Below are 13,803 nucleotides of genomic sequence, written 5' to 3'. Positions count from 1 at the left end.
TCCGGTTACAAACTAAAACTATAAAGATTTTTTTTAATCTTTTACCAGGTAAGGTCCACTGGGCCATAGAGCTCTTTTTCAGAAACCACAATTGATAGCTCAACGAAGTGTAGAAAAATCCACGTGACCACGGGGAGAGAGACACACAAACTCCAAATCTACATGCATCAGACCCGTGGATGGAAGCCATGACTTCCTGTATACCAGGCGAGGTAGTTAACATCTCGCCACCTTATTAGAAACAGGGAACCGATTTTTGGAAAAGCAGTCACCAGTTTACCGGTTGCCGTTCAACAGCCCTTGTTTCCAGCATCCACGCTTACACAAAATACTCTGATCATAGATGCACTGTCCCTGAAACTGATTGGTCCACACCAGAGACAGCCTTCTTTTGAGCCCCGTCTCAAACGGTGTTAGACCAGAGGACGCCAACTTAACACCTGTTTTGTTGCCAGATAAAAGGGGAAAACCCTATTCTCATATTTTGGTACTGGCAAAGGAGGTCCCATGACAGAGTGAAGATCAAGTCAAAGTGCGAGCATTGCTCTTTATAAATTTACAACGGGGCAGCGCTCATCGCCGCTGACGGCCCAAAGCGGGTGGTGGAAATTCCACGTTCCCACGTTGTGCGTTGATTAATTCATCACCCATGGTCAGCGAAGAACCGTTGCGCCAAACGTGTGACCTCCGGCGACGGCGTTCGCGTAGACACGGAGGCGGCGCCATTCCGTTGCGGGTCGCAGCCCACTTCGAACGTCAACCGCCAACCGAAGTGCACAAATTTGCTGGAGGTTATTGCCGCGGTAGGGGGCCAGTATATATCCAGAGGACGACCACTGTTGACTTCCCACAAAGTGAGCGGCGCTTGTCTTATTCATTAGTTTGGACGACGACGACGATAATGGCCAAGGTCGACTGCCAACCGGGACTCGAAATCGTAAACTTGACGTTGCAAGGCACGGGCAGTAGCGCAGCCCCCGACGCTCAGAATGTTTCGTTGTGACTTTGTGTTGTAACGAGGGCTGCGTGAGTGTGCGCGGGTTCTTTGGTGTATTTGCTCAGTTGTTCTATAGGGTAGGTGCCTAATGGAACAGACAGAAAGACAAATGGACGGACTGACCGGTAGAGCTTACGCATGAAAGCTTACAGCCTCAGTTGTAAAGCGTTAAAAAGTAAATCTACCGTTTCACCACTATAAGTAGACATCAACTGTGAGTAATCACACGTTAACGTAATACAAAAATTATACCCTTCAGTCGCTAGCTACACCTGCCAACACTGCTCATTATGAACAACTTCGTGAGATATTGCATCGCAGGAACGCGTACACTCTACACAGCTTGCAGCGCTGTCAACTTTGATCAAAGCCAGAACATGGCAGTAAGATTCTGTGTGTGTGTCATCTTCATGTGAATGCTGAGAAAAAAAGGAATTAACAAACTAAAATGATAGGGTAGCGCTGCGCTACGAACCTGGCGACCTGAGTTCGATTCTCCAACCGGTAATATGCACTGCACATTTTCAGATGACCGTAATCTATTGTAATTTTAATTATTACATTAACTCCTCCCCCCTCTGATCTTCACACCTGATAGGAACACAGTGATGACATCATATCCCTCTATTTAAGACCGGAAACAGGGAGGCTTCCTCACCATTCTGGCAAATCGCCTGATGAAGCTGGTTGTAAGCACCAGCGAAACGTTGTACTCGAATTGTACAGATTGTGGGTTTACTCTCCAACACACCGGTGTGCTGAAGTAGCATCTAATTAAATTCCGATTTTAAGCTTTTGTGACTGCAGGGAGTCATCTTCTTGGTTCTTTCGGTAAAGTCACGTAGACTTTGTCTCCTCGACAGAGGAGACAGAGTCTACTTGCGTTGTGGCCGAAACGTCGTGAGAATTATTTTATTATGTTTTATTTTTATTATTTTATTATTTCCATTCCACGTGACTTTACCGAAAGAACCAAGAAGATAGCATCTAATTGGCACGTTTTGTGCACGTGACGTGACAGACCTTACGAATTGCGCCGTGCGGGGTGGTGGTGGCTTCATGACACCCTTATATTCACGCGATCTAACCCCCCCAGATAAAAACCTTTGTTGTGGACACACACAGGGCCTCCGTGGGGAGCGAGGAGACAAGGGCGAGGCAGGCCCCCCTGGAACATCGGGGCCCCCCGGTACTAAGGGCCCCCCAGGAGAAGATGGACCCAAGGGCAATCTGGCGAGTGCTCTTGAGCGATGTGCGCGCATACGTAACAGAGGGTGAACTTCACGTTTCACGTTGATGTTGTTCAGTATGAACGTGAGAGCCGGCGAGACCGGGATGAAGAGTGACCCGGAGCAGCGATTGGTCTCCCGTTAGGGGGACGATGTGAGGATCTCATAAGGGCACGTCACCGTCTTCGTCATCATCGTCATCGTCATCATCATCATCATCGTTGTCGGTAACATCGTGAGCATCAAACGTACGTTCGTTATTATCTTTAAGCGGTGACTTCTCTGCGTACGTTCAGCAGCCTTGTCCAGTCAAGTGATTTGTCTTCAAGCAGTGGTCGTGATGATCAGTCAAAGTGCTACAAATATCGTAAGCACCATCATTGTCATCATCATCAATGGTAACGGCAGTAACATCAACAAGATGATCAGTGCCATCGTCATCATCAGTATCATCTCCACCTTCCCAATATCATCAGTGGCAACATTACCAGCAGCATCACCAAGCTCATCATCATCCACCAGCTTTCTCAAAGCGTTTACTCGTGTTTTCATCAATTACTTATTACTTAGTGGTTTTCTGTTTACAGCCCTGAGCCAGTAGTGGGAATTCCACATTCCCCACACAATGGTGTGTATTTTATATCGACCTCGGGAGAGATGATGGGATGTGTTCTTTGATTGTTTGTCTTGTTTTTCACTTTTGCAGGGTCCGGTCGGATTCCCTGGAGAGCCAGGCCTTACGGGTGAACCCGGTCCTTCCGTGAGTGACACGCGCTTTCTTTAAAGATCACACAAACAACAAACACGATAAGTCACGCATCACCACCCACTCACTGCCCTTTTCAGTGTGCGTTGAGCACTGTCGCCGCAGCACCACCCACACAGCCAGGCAACTTTTTTGTGTGTTAATATTACTATTAATGAACTTATCTGGATTCAAATTAGTGACACAATTTGTCCAAATTAATGACATAATTTAATTAAGTTTCCTCACCGCCGACTCAAGTCCCGATCCCCTGTCTGGGATCGTGCCGCTGCTGTCACCATCCTAGAATCTCACCCAGGTCGGCAAGAGCGCTGCGAGCGAGCGAACGAGCGAGCGGGTCGAACCACGCGGCTCTGCAGAATAAACACCTCGTTCGAGACCCAAACGTCGCACACCTCCTGGCTTTGGCATTTCTTCTTCCTCCATCAATCGCATCAGAACACCGACAGGCCTACACACGCACCTCTCCTTCAAGCCACAGGAGTGCAGCCGTGGCAATGCAACCCAAGCAATGGACCACAGAGTAAACACCAATGTGGTCTGTGCGCCTTCAATGAAGGAGGAACGGCGAAACTACGCAAGCTCTCTCTCCAGAAACCCCGCCTTGTCGTGGCCAATAGCAGAGACCTCAACAATGGCATCGAGCTCGTCTGAACGTATCGCCGCTGGCATCGTGCGCGTAGAAGTAAGAAAAAGGTTGCGCATGGAGGAAGACCTGATGATGATGATGCAGGCGGTGATGAGAAAGGGAAGCTGGTGCTATTTGGACACGTCTGTAAGGTGGACATCAACAGTAAAACCTAAAGTGTGTTGTTCGTGAAAATTGAAGGAACTAGAAAGAGAGGAAGACCTCACAGAGACTACATTAGTACCAGAACGATGTTTTCACTTCTTGAGCATATTGTGACAAGACAGAGGAAAGTGTAAACAAACGACGAAATGTGCAGTGGACACCTTTGGGCTGTCAGCCCATGGCTCGTGATGATGGTGGTAGTGCGTGAGCATAGAATAGGATGACAATGCATGCACGTGTTGAACTTCTTTGCCCACAACGCTTCTATGTGTGCAATGTGCGCAGGGAGTTGACGGAGCACCAGGTGAAAAGGGTGACACTGGGGAAACTGGAGAGACCGTGAGTCTTAACATTTAATTTAATCTTTCGAAGAATACTTATGAAGTCCACTTAAATATAAATTATAGGTTATGAAGAATTTTTTTTAATCATCTAAAAGAAATAGCCTCGTTATTAATTTGTAATTGTAATTATGAGTTTTTAAAGTATTCATAGTTTTGTCTAAATTCGTATCTTTTTCCAGTTATTATTTAATTGGTTTGCATAATTTTCTTATATTTTGTCATTTTCCTGCTTTGATACGTGCATTGCCTTTGTACTGTTCGACTTTTGGTGTTGTCCTCTGTTTTGATACTGGTGGTGAGACTAGGCCCTTAAGAAGGCGGCTGTCTCTGGTATATACTAATCAGTTTCAAAGGCAATGCGTCATATATTATCAGAGCGTTTTTTTTCGCATGTTCACCACAAGTACTCTGTGTGGTTAATGCAGACTTGATGCCTTGCAAAAGGTTTCTATTTGGTGTTTGAACATCTTTTGCCTGAAAGGGAAAATCCTATTCTTATTTTTTTCTTCTAATTTTCCATTGCAAAAGAAAAAAGAATCGCAACGAATGGCTTTTCATCGGCCGCGATTCAAGATGCACGCCAATCTGTGTAACCGACCGCGCTTACGGGCGCAGCGCTGAACCGCTGTGCACCCTCCGCTCTGCGTAACCTGCGTGTTTGTGTCCACGGCAATAGGGCCCACCGGGTCCCTCAGGAGAGTCGGGGCCATCCGGACCCCCAGGGAAGAGAGTGAGTCCCTCCATCCCTAACCCCTACACACACCTCGGTGTCATCCCGAGTACCAGCCCAAGTGAAGTACTAACCATAGCACTGGCCCCAGCCTGAGCACGTCGCAATGACAAGGCAGAGCGTCTCCTCGCTCAGATGGGTTGTGAGGCTATTCTCATTTCCATGGGTGTTGCAGTGCGGGAATTCCACACTCGCAAGGAGGCAGAAAGTCTTTATTTAGAACCCTGCTGGACCTCTCTCAAAGTCACTGGAACCGCTTTCCCCTAAACCTACCCTGGTCTTAAACCTACCCCTAGTCCTAACCCTATCGCTAATCCCAACCCTGCACCTAATCCTATCCCTGGTCTTAATCATACCCCTAGTCCTAACCCTATTGCTAATCCCAACCCTGAACCTAATCCTATTCCTGGTCTTAATCCTACCCCAAGTCCTAACCCTATCGCTAATCCCAACCCTGAACCTAACCCTGGTCTTAATCCTACCCCTAGTCCTAACCCTATCGCTAATCCCAACCCTGTACCTAATCCTAATCCTGGTCTTAATCCTACCCCTAGTCCTAAGCCTTTATGCAGCCTTATACTCGGCTCACCTTAGCAACAGACCAGGTCTTGACCCGCCCCGACTGCACATCTGTGAGAAAGAGCTTCAGAGCTCATCGGATTGCTCCTCTTGCTGCAGTCTAAATAAACATTCTGATTCTCAAGTTTCAACTCGATCTCTGGCCCTGACCCTCGCTGTGCCCTAACACAAGGCACAAATCCGAATCTGAAGCCTTGTGGAACCCCACCCCCCCCTTCAGATGAGCCCGAACGCGATACATTACCCCTAGAGTAATGCCACTCTGTGTTTAAATTGCAGGCAGTGAAATGATGATGATGATGTTGTTGTTGACTCGGTAATGTAACGTGTGATTAAAGTGATTAAATGTCTGTGCTTCAGGGCTTGCCTGGGCCACCTGGTGTGGAAGGCAGGAGAGGAGAAAAGGGAGGGAAGGTACATTTCTCATTATAAACAACACCGCGTGTGCACGTGTGTGTGTGCAATGTTCGTCTGTATGTGTGTGCACGTGTGTGTGTGCAATGTTCGTGTGTGTGTGTATAGCGGTTATCGCGCGGCGCCTAAAACCCAGCCACCCGGGTTCGATTCACGCTCACGGTCGACGCCAGTGACGATTATCTGAACCGGTCCTGGGCCTCCCCTAGGTCGACTCAGCCTCAAATAAGTACTTGATGTGATGTGTAAACATCGCCACTAGGGAGACAAAGGCGGCCAGACGTGGTGCTGGCCACCCACCTCCTCTGTGCTGTGCCGGCCTTCATAGGTGCTCGCTAACAGCACTTGCTCCTACGGTCTGTTAAGGCTATATGGGGGTCTTTGTCATTCTCTGTGTGTATAGCAGTTATCGCACTGTACTACAAACCCGGTGACCCGGGTTCCATTCCTGCTCATGGCCAACATCAGTGGCAAATGTCTGAACCGGTCCTGGGCCTCTCCTAGGATGACTCAGCCTTAATTGAGTACCTGGTGCAGTGTGTAAACGTCAGCACGGGGAGACAAAGGAGGCCAGGCATGGTGTTTGCCACAGAACTCCCTAAAAACTTGGCATTCAAAGGTGCTGTCTTGCAGCATTTGTCCCAACTGCCTTAGTAGGCTACATGAGCATCTTTGCTCTTGTTTGTATATACACCCTGCATCCAGTCATTGACGATATGGACTGTGGCATTGCATGACAGTGAGTGATGGTACACAGCGTTTGAAGGCCTTCATCCAACAGTGGATGGACCATGACTGATGATGATGGTGGTGTTGATTTGTATAGGGTGAAGGAGGCGTAAACGGGCCACTTGGGAAGACGGGACAGATTGGGCCTGTGGGTCTTCCTGGGCAGCCTGGACCTGTCTGGCAGCATTTGTCCCAACTGCCTTAGTAGGCTACATGAGCATCTTTGCCCTTGTTTGTATATACACCCTGCATCCAGTCATTGACGATATGGACTGTGGCATTGCAGGACAGTGAGTGATGGTACACAGCGTTTGAAGGCCTTCATCCAACAGTGGATGGACCATGACTGATGATGGTGGTGTTGATTTGTATAGGGTGAAGGAGGCGTAAACGGGCCACTTGGGAAGACGGGACAGATTGGGCCTGTGGGTCTTCCTGGGCAGCCTGGACCTGACGGACTGAGAGGCATTCCCGGACCAGCCGTGAGTACACACATACACCCGTACGTACACATATACATACATGTGCACAGCACACATACTCATATACACACCACAACAACAACAACAGCCATTCGCCACTAAGTGGCGGTGACGTCACCACGAAGCTTGTGCCACACACCACACACACTCATACACACACAACACACACATATGCACTCATAACACACGTACACATCATCGTCGTCATATGTAATGACATCAGTTTAACACGTAGGCTCTCGCGACCAATATCATCCATAATACAGGTTTCGCCAGTAACGACATTTCGCGAAACGTCTTACTCGGATTGTAAATGTTGACATTTCGTGAAACGTCGTACTTAGATTGTAAATGTTGTGGCTTTGCGCTCCAGCACACCGGTGTGCTGTACTAGTAACGAATTGGCACTTTCTGTTTACGTGACAAACCTTACTGATTGGCCGTGTCGGGTGGTGGCGGGTTTAACGACACGCACATACATTTTGATTTAAATCTTTCGTGACTGCAGGGATTCATATGCTTGGTTCTTTCGGTAAAGTCACGTAGAAGGGAAATAATAAAATAATAAAAATATGAAACAATAAAAATTCTCACAACGTTTCGACTGCAACACAAGCAATCGTCATCAGGTGTGAAATCCACAGCAAGTCAATTTGAAAAAAGTGGCGGTTTTTCCTAACGTCAGCACCACGGACAGCGATTTGGCAGTTGGCCAGATGAACTCGTCTATCTGGCCATCTGGCCAACTGCCAAATCGCTGTCCATGATGCTGACGTTAGGAAAAACCGCCACCTTTTAAAAAAATATTGCTGTGGATTTCACACCTGATGATGATTGCTTGTGTTGCAGTCGAAACGTCGTGATACTTTTTATTGTTTATATTTTATTTTATTATTTCCCTTCTACGTGACTTTACCGAAAGAACCAAGAACATGACACACACACATATATATACGTGATCTAACCCCAAAAAAACCCTGTATTATGTATGTAATGACATGGTCGTTCTTGTTATTTGTGATCCCCAGGGAGACATTGGGAGACCCGGTGGCCCTGGTCAGCGAGGTCCCCCAGGCCCACAGGTGAGTCTCAGCACTCACTTCCACGAGGCTCCTGCCACGGGATATTTTGGTCAATCATGCTTAGCGGGGTCTCTTATAATTCTCCTTTGTTTCGTGCAGAAGGAACATGTAATTGCAGATAGCAGCAGGATACACAAGGAAATTAACAAGAAACGCGAGAGAAAAGGCAGAGTTAATGATTTCTCGGACAAGTAATGAGAAAACGAGAGACTGAACGTGAATGTGGTTTTGACTGAAAAAGTTATAGACTTCACAAGAAGCCGGGGAAGACAGCGAAGTATGTTGAACTTCTTTCGCACCGTACGTAGCCAGCCTTCCTAATCGGAGGTGTGCGGTAAGGACAACAAGAACAACAATAACGTTTAATAGGTAATTTTAATAGTTGGATGCAATTGGGAGTGATGCAAAGTATCTAAAAGTTGACTAAACATCGTGGACAGAGCTAAGTGGAAGGGAGGTCATAATCGCGAACGTCTTTTGAGAAAGGACGCGCCTCACAGAGATAAAAAAAACACGTATAAGGATGTAATGGAGGATTTAAAGATAAGCCTGCCACAAGAATGGTATTCATTGCAACGTTACAATATTTCATGCTTGTAATGCACATGCTCTCTGTTTCACAAGAAATAAATAACGGACAAAATTACGACATTATATAACCATCATGCCATCAATTACTCCAGAAGACATTTTGCAAAGTAGTAATAATAATGATAGGTAAAAAGGCAACTTTAACTATTGTGCATGTGTTATTTCCTTAACATTTGGGAAGCAAATGAACAATGTGAGTCCATACTCGCCCTCGCGCAGAAAACCCAAGTCAACGCCAAAACGTTCGTCAATTCCACTGTGGCCTTATAATTAAAAACATAAATAGACAATTGCCAACATTTCGGGCAATGTCCCTTACTCAAACGCGGTCTTTCCGCCAGAGTTATTGTGAGTCAGCTCCATTATTAGGACCCTGAAACACCTCACCAAGTAACGTGTCATGGGCCCTGACTCACAAACCATTGCTGCGATTGGCACGGGTGGTTACGTGCGATGCAAGGTAAGCTCCACGCACAACGTACCGTGCGATGCAGCGTTGGCCTTTTTTGCGAAATCTCCCAATGTCACGACGTGCGGTGGAGTCTCCATCGATGTCTCTTTCTGTCTGTGGTCGTTTAGGGCCCTCCGGGTTTGCCAGGACTGAAGGGCGAGCCAGGCCCCAAAGGAGAAAAGGTAAGGGTTAAGATATGCGTGATGTGCAACATCGTCATTCTCATCATCAACATCATCATCGTCATTACCTGACATTTCTTGAGTCTCATGAACTGAGTGTGAACTCATGAACCAATGCCACAACAAAATCCTCGTAGTATGGACGCAACTTATCCAATTACATTTTTTTTCATATATACCAAATTCTATTGCATGTGTTGCATAATGCTGCCTTCCATTATATTGTATTGTGTCGTATCATGTTGCATTGTATGACAGTTCATTGTATTGCATGATTTGGTATTTCATTACATCACATTGCCTCGTATTATGTTGTATTGTGTTGCAATGTGTCATCGCAGTGTGCAGTGTTTTGTGGTTTCATAATGATTCCTTGCCTCCATGAATCAATGAAATTCACGGAATCGCGATTTTGATCTTCAAATCCCGTTTATTTGTTTTCCTTTATGGATGTGTGGATGATCTATAGCGGCGTAAACATGTTAAATCTATCGTGCTCAAATATATAATCTTGAAAATAATTAGTTTTACTACATGCACTAATTCAATACCAGTGAAATGATAATAACTTTAACTTGGAGCGCGCCGCTACTGCACAGCATTCGCTCACAGATGGGCAGGGAGGCAGCAGCAGCAGCCAGATGGAGAGATGTTAACTCCCTCGCCTGGCATACAGGAGGTCGTGGGTTCGATCCCGATCCCGACCCTGACGCCTGCTGTATATTTTTGAGTTTGCGTGTCTCTCTTTCCGTGACAATGTGGATTTTTCTCCGGCTCCTCCAGGTTTTCCCCTCCACATTTAGAATCAACATCACGCGTTTAGAGTATTTGGCTACTACTATAGATTTCCACATGATGATAAGCCACTTCGTTGAGCTATCATTGGTAGCCAGGTCGCTTCTGAGAAAGAGCTGTATCGATAGCTCAGTGACCATTATCTGGTCAAATATAAATAGTTGAGTTTAATGGTATATCAAATTTAAATAGGTTAGTTTATAGTTTAGTTTGGCAATTATTCAAGCCCTACAGAAACGGGAGCACCGGGAGAAAACCCATAAATGTGTGGGGGCGTGCGATCGGGCAACACTCGATGCATAGAATTGTCGATTGATATTTATTCTCTAGCTCAGGATACGTGCTCGGACTTATTAAATCACAATAAACGGGGTGATGGGTGTGGGGGATGAGTAGAAAAATCGACACCTCGACTATTCAATGCATGATAGGTGAGCATAACTAATGCAATCACGTTGCATTTCATTGCATCGTAGTAAGTCGTGGTGAAGAATAGGAGACTCCAATGGCTCCGACAGCTACCACAAAGAGGTTTCCATTAAACCCATCGAATGGAAACTGACACATGGAAGAGAGAATAGAGGAAGACCTCAGCCCAGATGGGAAGATAGAGCAGACACAGACTTGGCACATGGAGTTCTAACAATAACAACAGCAGCAGAATGCCGCGAAGAGACTGGAGGAGGTGGAGGGGACTGGTGTCAACGGCATGTGCGGATACGCACCGCGCCGCCTGATGATGATGATGATGATGAGGTTGTTGTTGCGCTTACGCTCGCGTGCCGTGTCGCACTACAGGGACACCCCGGCCTCATTGGGCTCATTGGACCCCCAGGAGAGCAGGGGGAGAAGGGAGACCGAGGGCTGCCCGGGCCCCACGGGAAGACGGGACCCAAGGGAGACCACGTGAGTGGCCGAGGCAGCACGTCCCGAGACAATGCCCTGGCGTGGCAGAGCTTCCCACAATGCCATGGCACGGCCAGTTCCAAACCACTCGGAACAGACACCATTGGCTTGCCGCAAAGTGCTTCCTTCCTCTACCATCCTCGCAGCTGAAATTTGAACTCTAACGAGAGAGTACTACAACCGGCTGTTCTATGGAGAGGCTGGCTCCTGCCATAGGAATGTGGAACTTACAGCACTCAATGGAGATTACCACTGTCTCTGATCATGTTTATATAGGTGGCGGTACACATTCAAATGTCTATGACCAAATCAGATCTCCGAACCGAAGCAGGGCTGAGACTGGATGGTGCTTGGATGTGACACCACCATGCATGACACAGGTGTTTCCAGGCCACAGTGGGGCTACGTTATGGGTAGCAGCAGAGTGGCAGTGCAGCGAAATGCATTGCTCTACTCGACTATGCTCGGACGCCTATGCTGCCCATGCCTTCTCCAACCCGCGGTGACCTGCGTGGAGAAGTATGGTCAATTAACCCCGACGAACCGCGCGGTGTGTGAGGAGGCCGTCATGCAGCAGTGGCCTGATGACGGGGCTTGTGTGGGGTGCACGGGACTTGTTGTGCGTTTGGAGCATTTGGCCGCTGCTACAAATTTCCACGTCACGATGAGCCACTTCGTCGAGTTGTCATTTGTGGTCAGGTCACTTCTGAAAAAGAGCTGCGTAGCTCAGTGGGCCTCACTTGGGAAGATAAAACTTTAAAAATAGTCGAGTTATTGCGTGCGTGGCTGTTGTTGACGCGCAAGCCAACGGCCACCGGTGTTTGCGACAACCCTCTGTGACGTCCGCCTCTGCCCCCTTTCCCCCAGGGAGTTGTGGGTCCTTCCGGCCCCCAGGGACCAAGCGGATCCCCAGGACCTCCGGTAAGACTCCCCTCCCTTCCTGCCCCCTCTATTGTAGAAGTCAGTGGTATTTATCTTGTTTGGTTATTCGGGAAAGCCTCACTGGGTCTCAAGTACTTATTTGCAGCATGGTCTTGTATTGAAATGGTTGAAGTATTTACTGGCTAGTACATTCGCAGTGTTAACCAGGGCGACCTAACACACTCAAACCTCAAACCTCTGCACCAAGTGACAAACGCACTACCACTAGGCCATGCCACTGCTCAAATATGGATACAACTGGCCCACCTCTATGATTAGCAGTGCCAAATATACAATTCGGTGTTGGACGAATCATTTTTACTCGTTAACAATTTCAGTTTTAACTTGTGCAATGGGGGCACTACTAGTGGAGCGGTTAAGTGCGCTGCGCTATGAACCTATCAACCCGAGTTAATTTCCCGGTCACGGCTGACATCAGCGTCGAGTGATATCCGAACCGGTCCTGGGGCCTCCCCAGCTGCACGAACCAACGCTTGACCAGCATGGTGAAGTATGGTCAAACAGTGGCCTTGACCGTTATGAGACCGAGAGACCTTCATCCGATAGTGGATTGACAGAGGGCTGTAAATAATTAATAACAATTGTAATCATTTCACGTCCGCAAGGGCACAGTATGCTCTCACTCTTGAAGAGAGGACAATGACTCAGTGGTGCAAGGAGGAACCGCAGATAAGCAGGGAGGTAACCCACGCGTTGAGCTGGCTCCAAACAATTGCCCAAGGTCTGCGGTCCTCTATCACACTTTCTCGGTGTTATCGGCCATTTAACCCCCTTGCCAGGGCGGGTATCCCGTTCACCGCTGGAGTGGCTCAGGGATAATTTTATTCAAGGAGACGTTGTAGCGCCGTTGTTTTTCAAGAGATTGCTACTCACCGCAGAGAACCGTAGTGACACGGCCGCGGTTTACGATAGCTGGCGACAAACTGTGCCGCACGCCCTCCCGCACCGCCTCGTGATAAAGTTGTTTTATCTTAGTTTTTCTTCCGTGCGTCATCGGAATGGGAAAGGGTTAATGAGTGTTTAGATGTGTGAGGAAACCGGAGCATGAAGATTCATCCATTACTAAACAATAATACTACGATGGCGGTGAGCCTTGTGAGATTTAAATTATATAGCGACGTAGGCCTTTGCCTAATTACGTTTTTTGAAAAATCCAAAAGCTTTGCGGGGGGGGGGGGGGGGCGGTTGGAGGGTGTGGGGTGATCGTCGCCAGAGCAAGACAAAAGCCTTCCAGACGGTCACAGCCGAGATTGTCGGCGATCGCCCAGGATCCTTGAGGATCTCGCATCGAGCAACGCGCACCACCAGCGCCCGTGGCAGCCGCGTGCGGGGATAGGGGGTCGCGAGTCGGGGGTCGCTGGGTCGCGCCATCGACGCCGCTCACCGCCAGTTTGCAGGTCGTGTTGAGCAGGGTGAGGGCACCCTGCTCTCCCGGCCAACCCCACAGAGCTGATGCTGCATTGCCCATTCTTGACGTTAAATGTATTTTTTTTCCTCCGATTGGCACGGTTGTCTACATACGGTGCGAAATAAGTTCAGTGTACACACATACATACCGTATTTGAGCCACGTACTCGTAGCTGCTTGCTCACCAGTCCAATAATCAACCCGAAATATGTATTGATGTTTCTGTTTAACCTTACTTTGATCTTTTTTTGTAATTTATGCAAGTCAAGTTTTGTAACTGAGAATTAATTGTATTCATTATATTGGTAATGTTTGTGCACTGTCTTCCTGTTTTCAAATTATTTCTGCCATGTGGTTGTTTTTCCTCTGATTTCTACTAGGTTG

The 13,803-nt window shown here is 47.6% G+C and overlaps 1 protein-coding gene across 2 annotated transcripts in view; it reads left to right on the top strand.

Annotated features, from left to right (window-relative positions):
* Nucleotides 1-13,803, top strand: part of LOC133354779 (collagen alpha-1(V) chain-like) — a 278,739-nt gene that overhangs the window by 238,714 nt on the left and 26,222 nt on the right. For both annotated transcript variants that reach the window (XM_061571899.1, XM_061571897.1), the window contains exons 52-61: nt 2,123-2,230; nt 2,933-2,986; nt 4,071-4,124; nt 4,806-4,859; nt 5,799-5,852; nt 6,956-7,063; nt 8,092-8,145; nt 9,316-9,369; nt 10,963-11,070; nt 11,938-11,991. In XM_061571899.1, the coding sequence (XP_061427883.1) occupies nt 2,123-2,230; nt 2,933-2,986; nt 4,071-4,124; nt 4,806-4,859; nt 5,799-5,852; nt 6,956-7,063; nt 8,092-8,145; nt 9,316-9,369; nt 10,963-11,070; nt 11,938-11,991 (702 nt within the window). The remainder of the gene's footprint in view (nt 1-2,122; nt 2,231-2,932; nt 2,987-4,070; nt 4,125-4,805; nt 4,860-5,798; nt 5,853-6,955; nt 7,064-8,091; nt 8,146-9,315; nt 9,370-10,962; nt 11,071-11,937; nt 11,992-13,803) is intronic.

This window comes from Lethenteron reissneri, chromosome 48, assembly GCF_015708825.2.
Source record: "Lethenteron reissneri isolate LAM-NWPU_2019-01 chromosome 48, ASM1570882v1, whole genome shotgun sequence".
Classification (NCBI taxonomy): Eukaryota; Metazoa; Chordata; class Hyperoartia; order Petromyzontiformes; family Petromyzontidae; genus Lethenteron; species Lethenteron reissneri.
The sequence above is the reverse complement of the archived record's forward strand: the minus strand, read 5'-3'. Positions and strand labels throughout refer to the sequence as shown.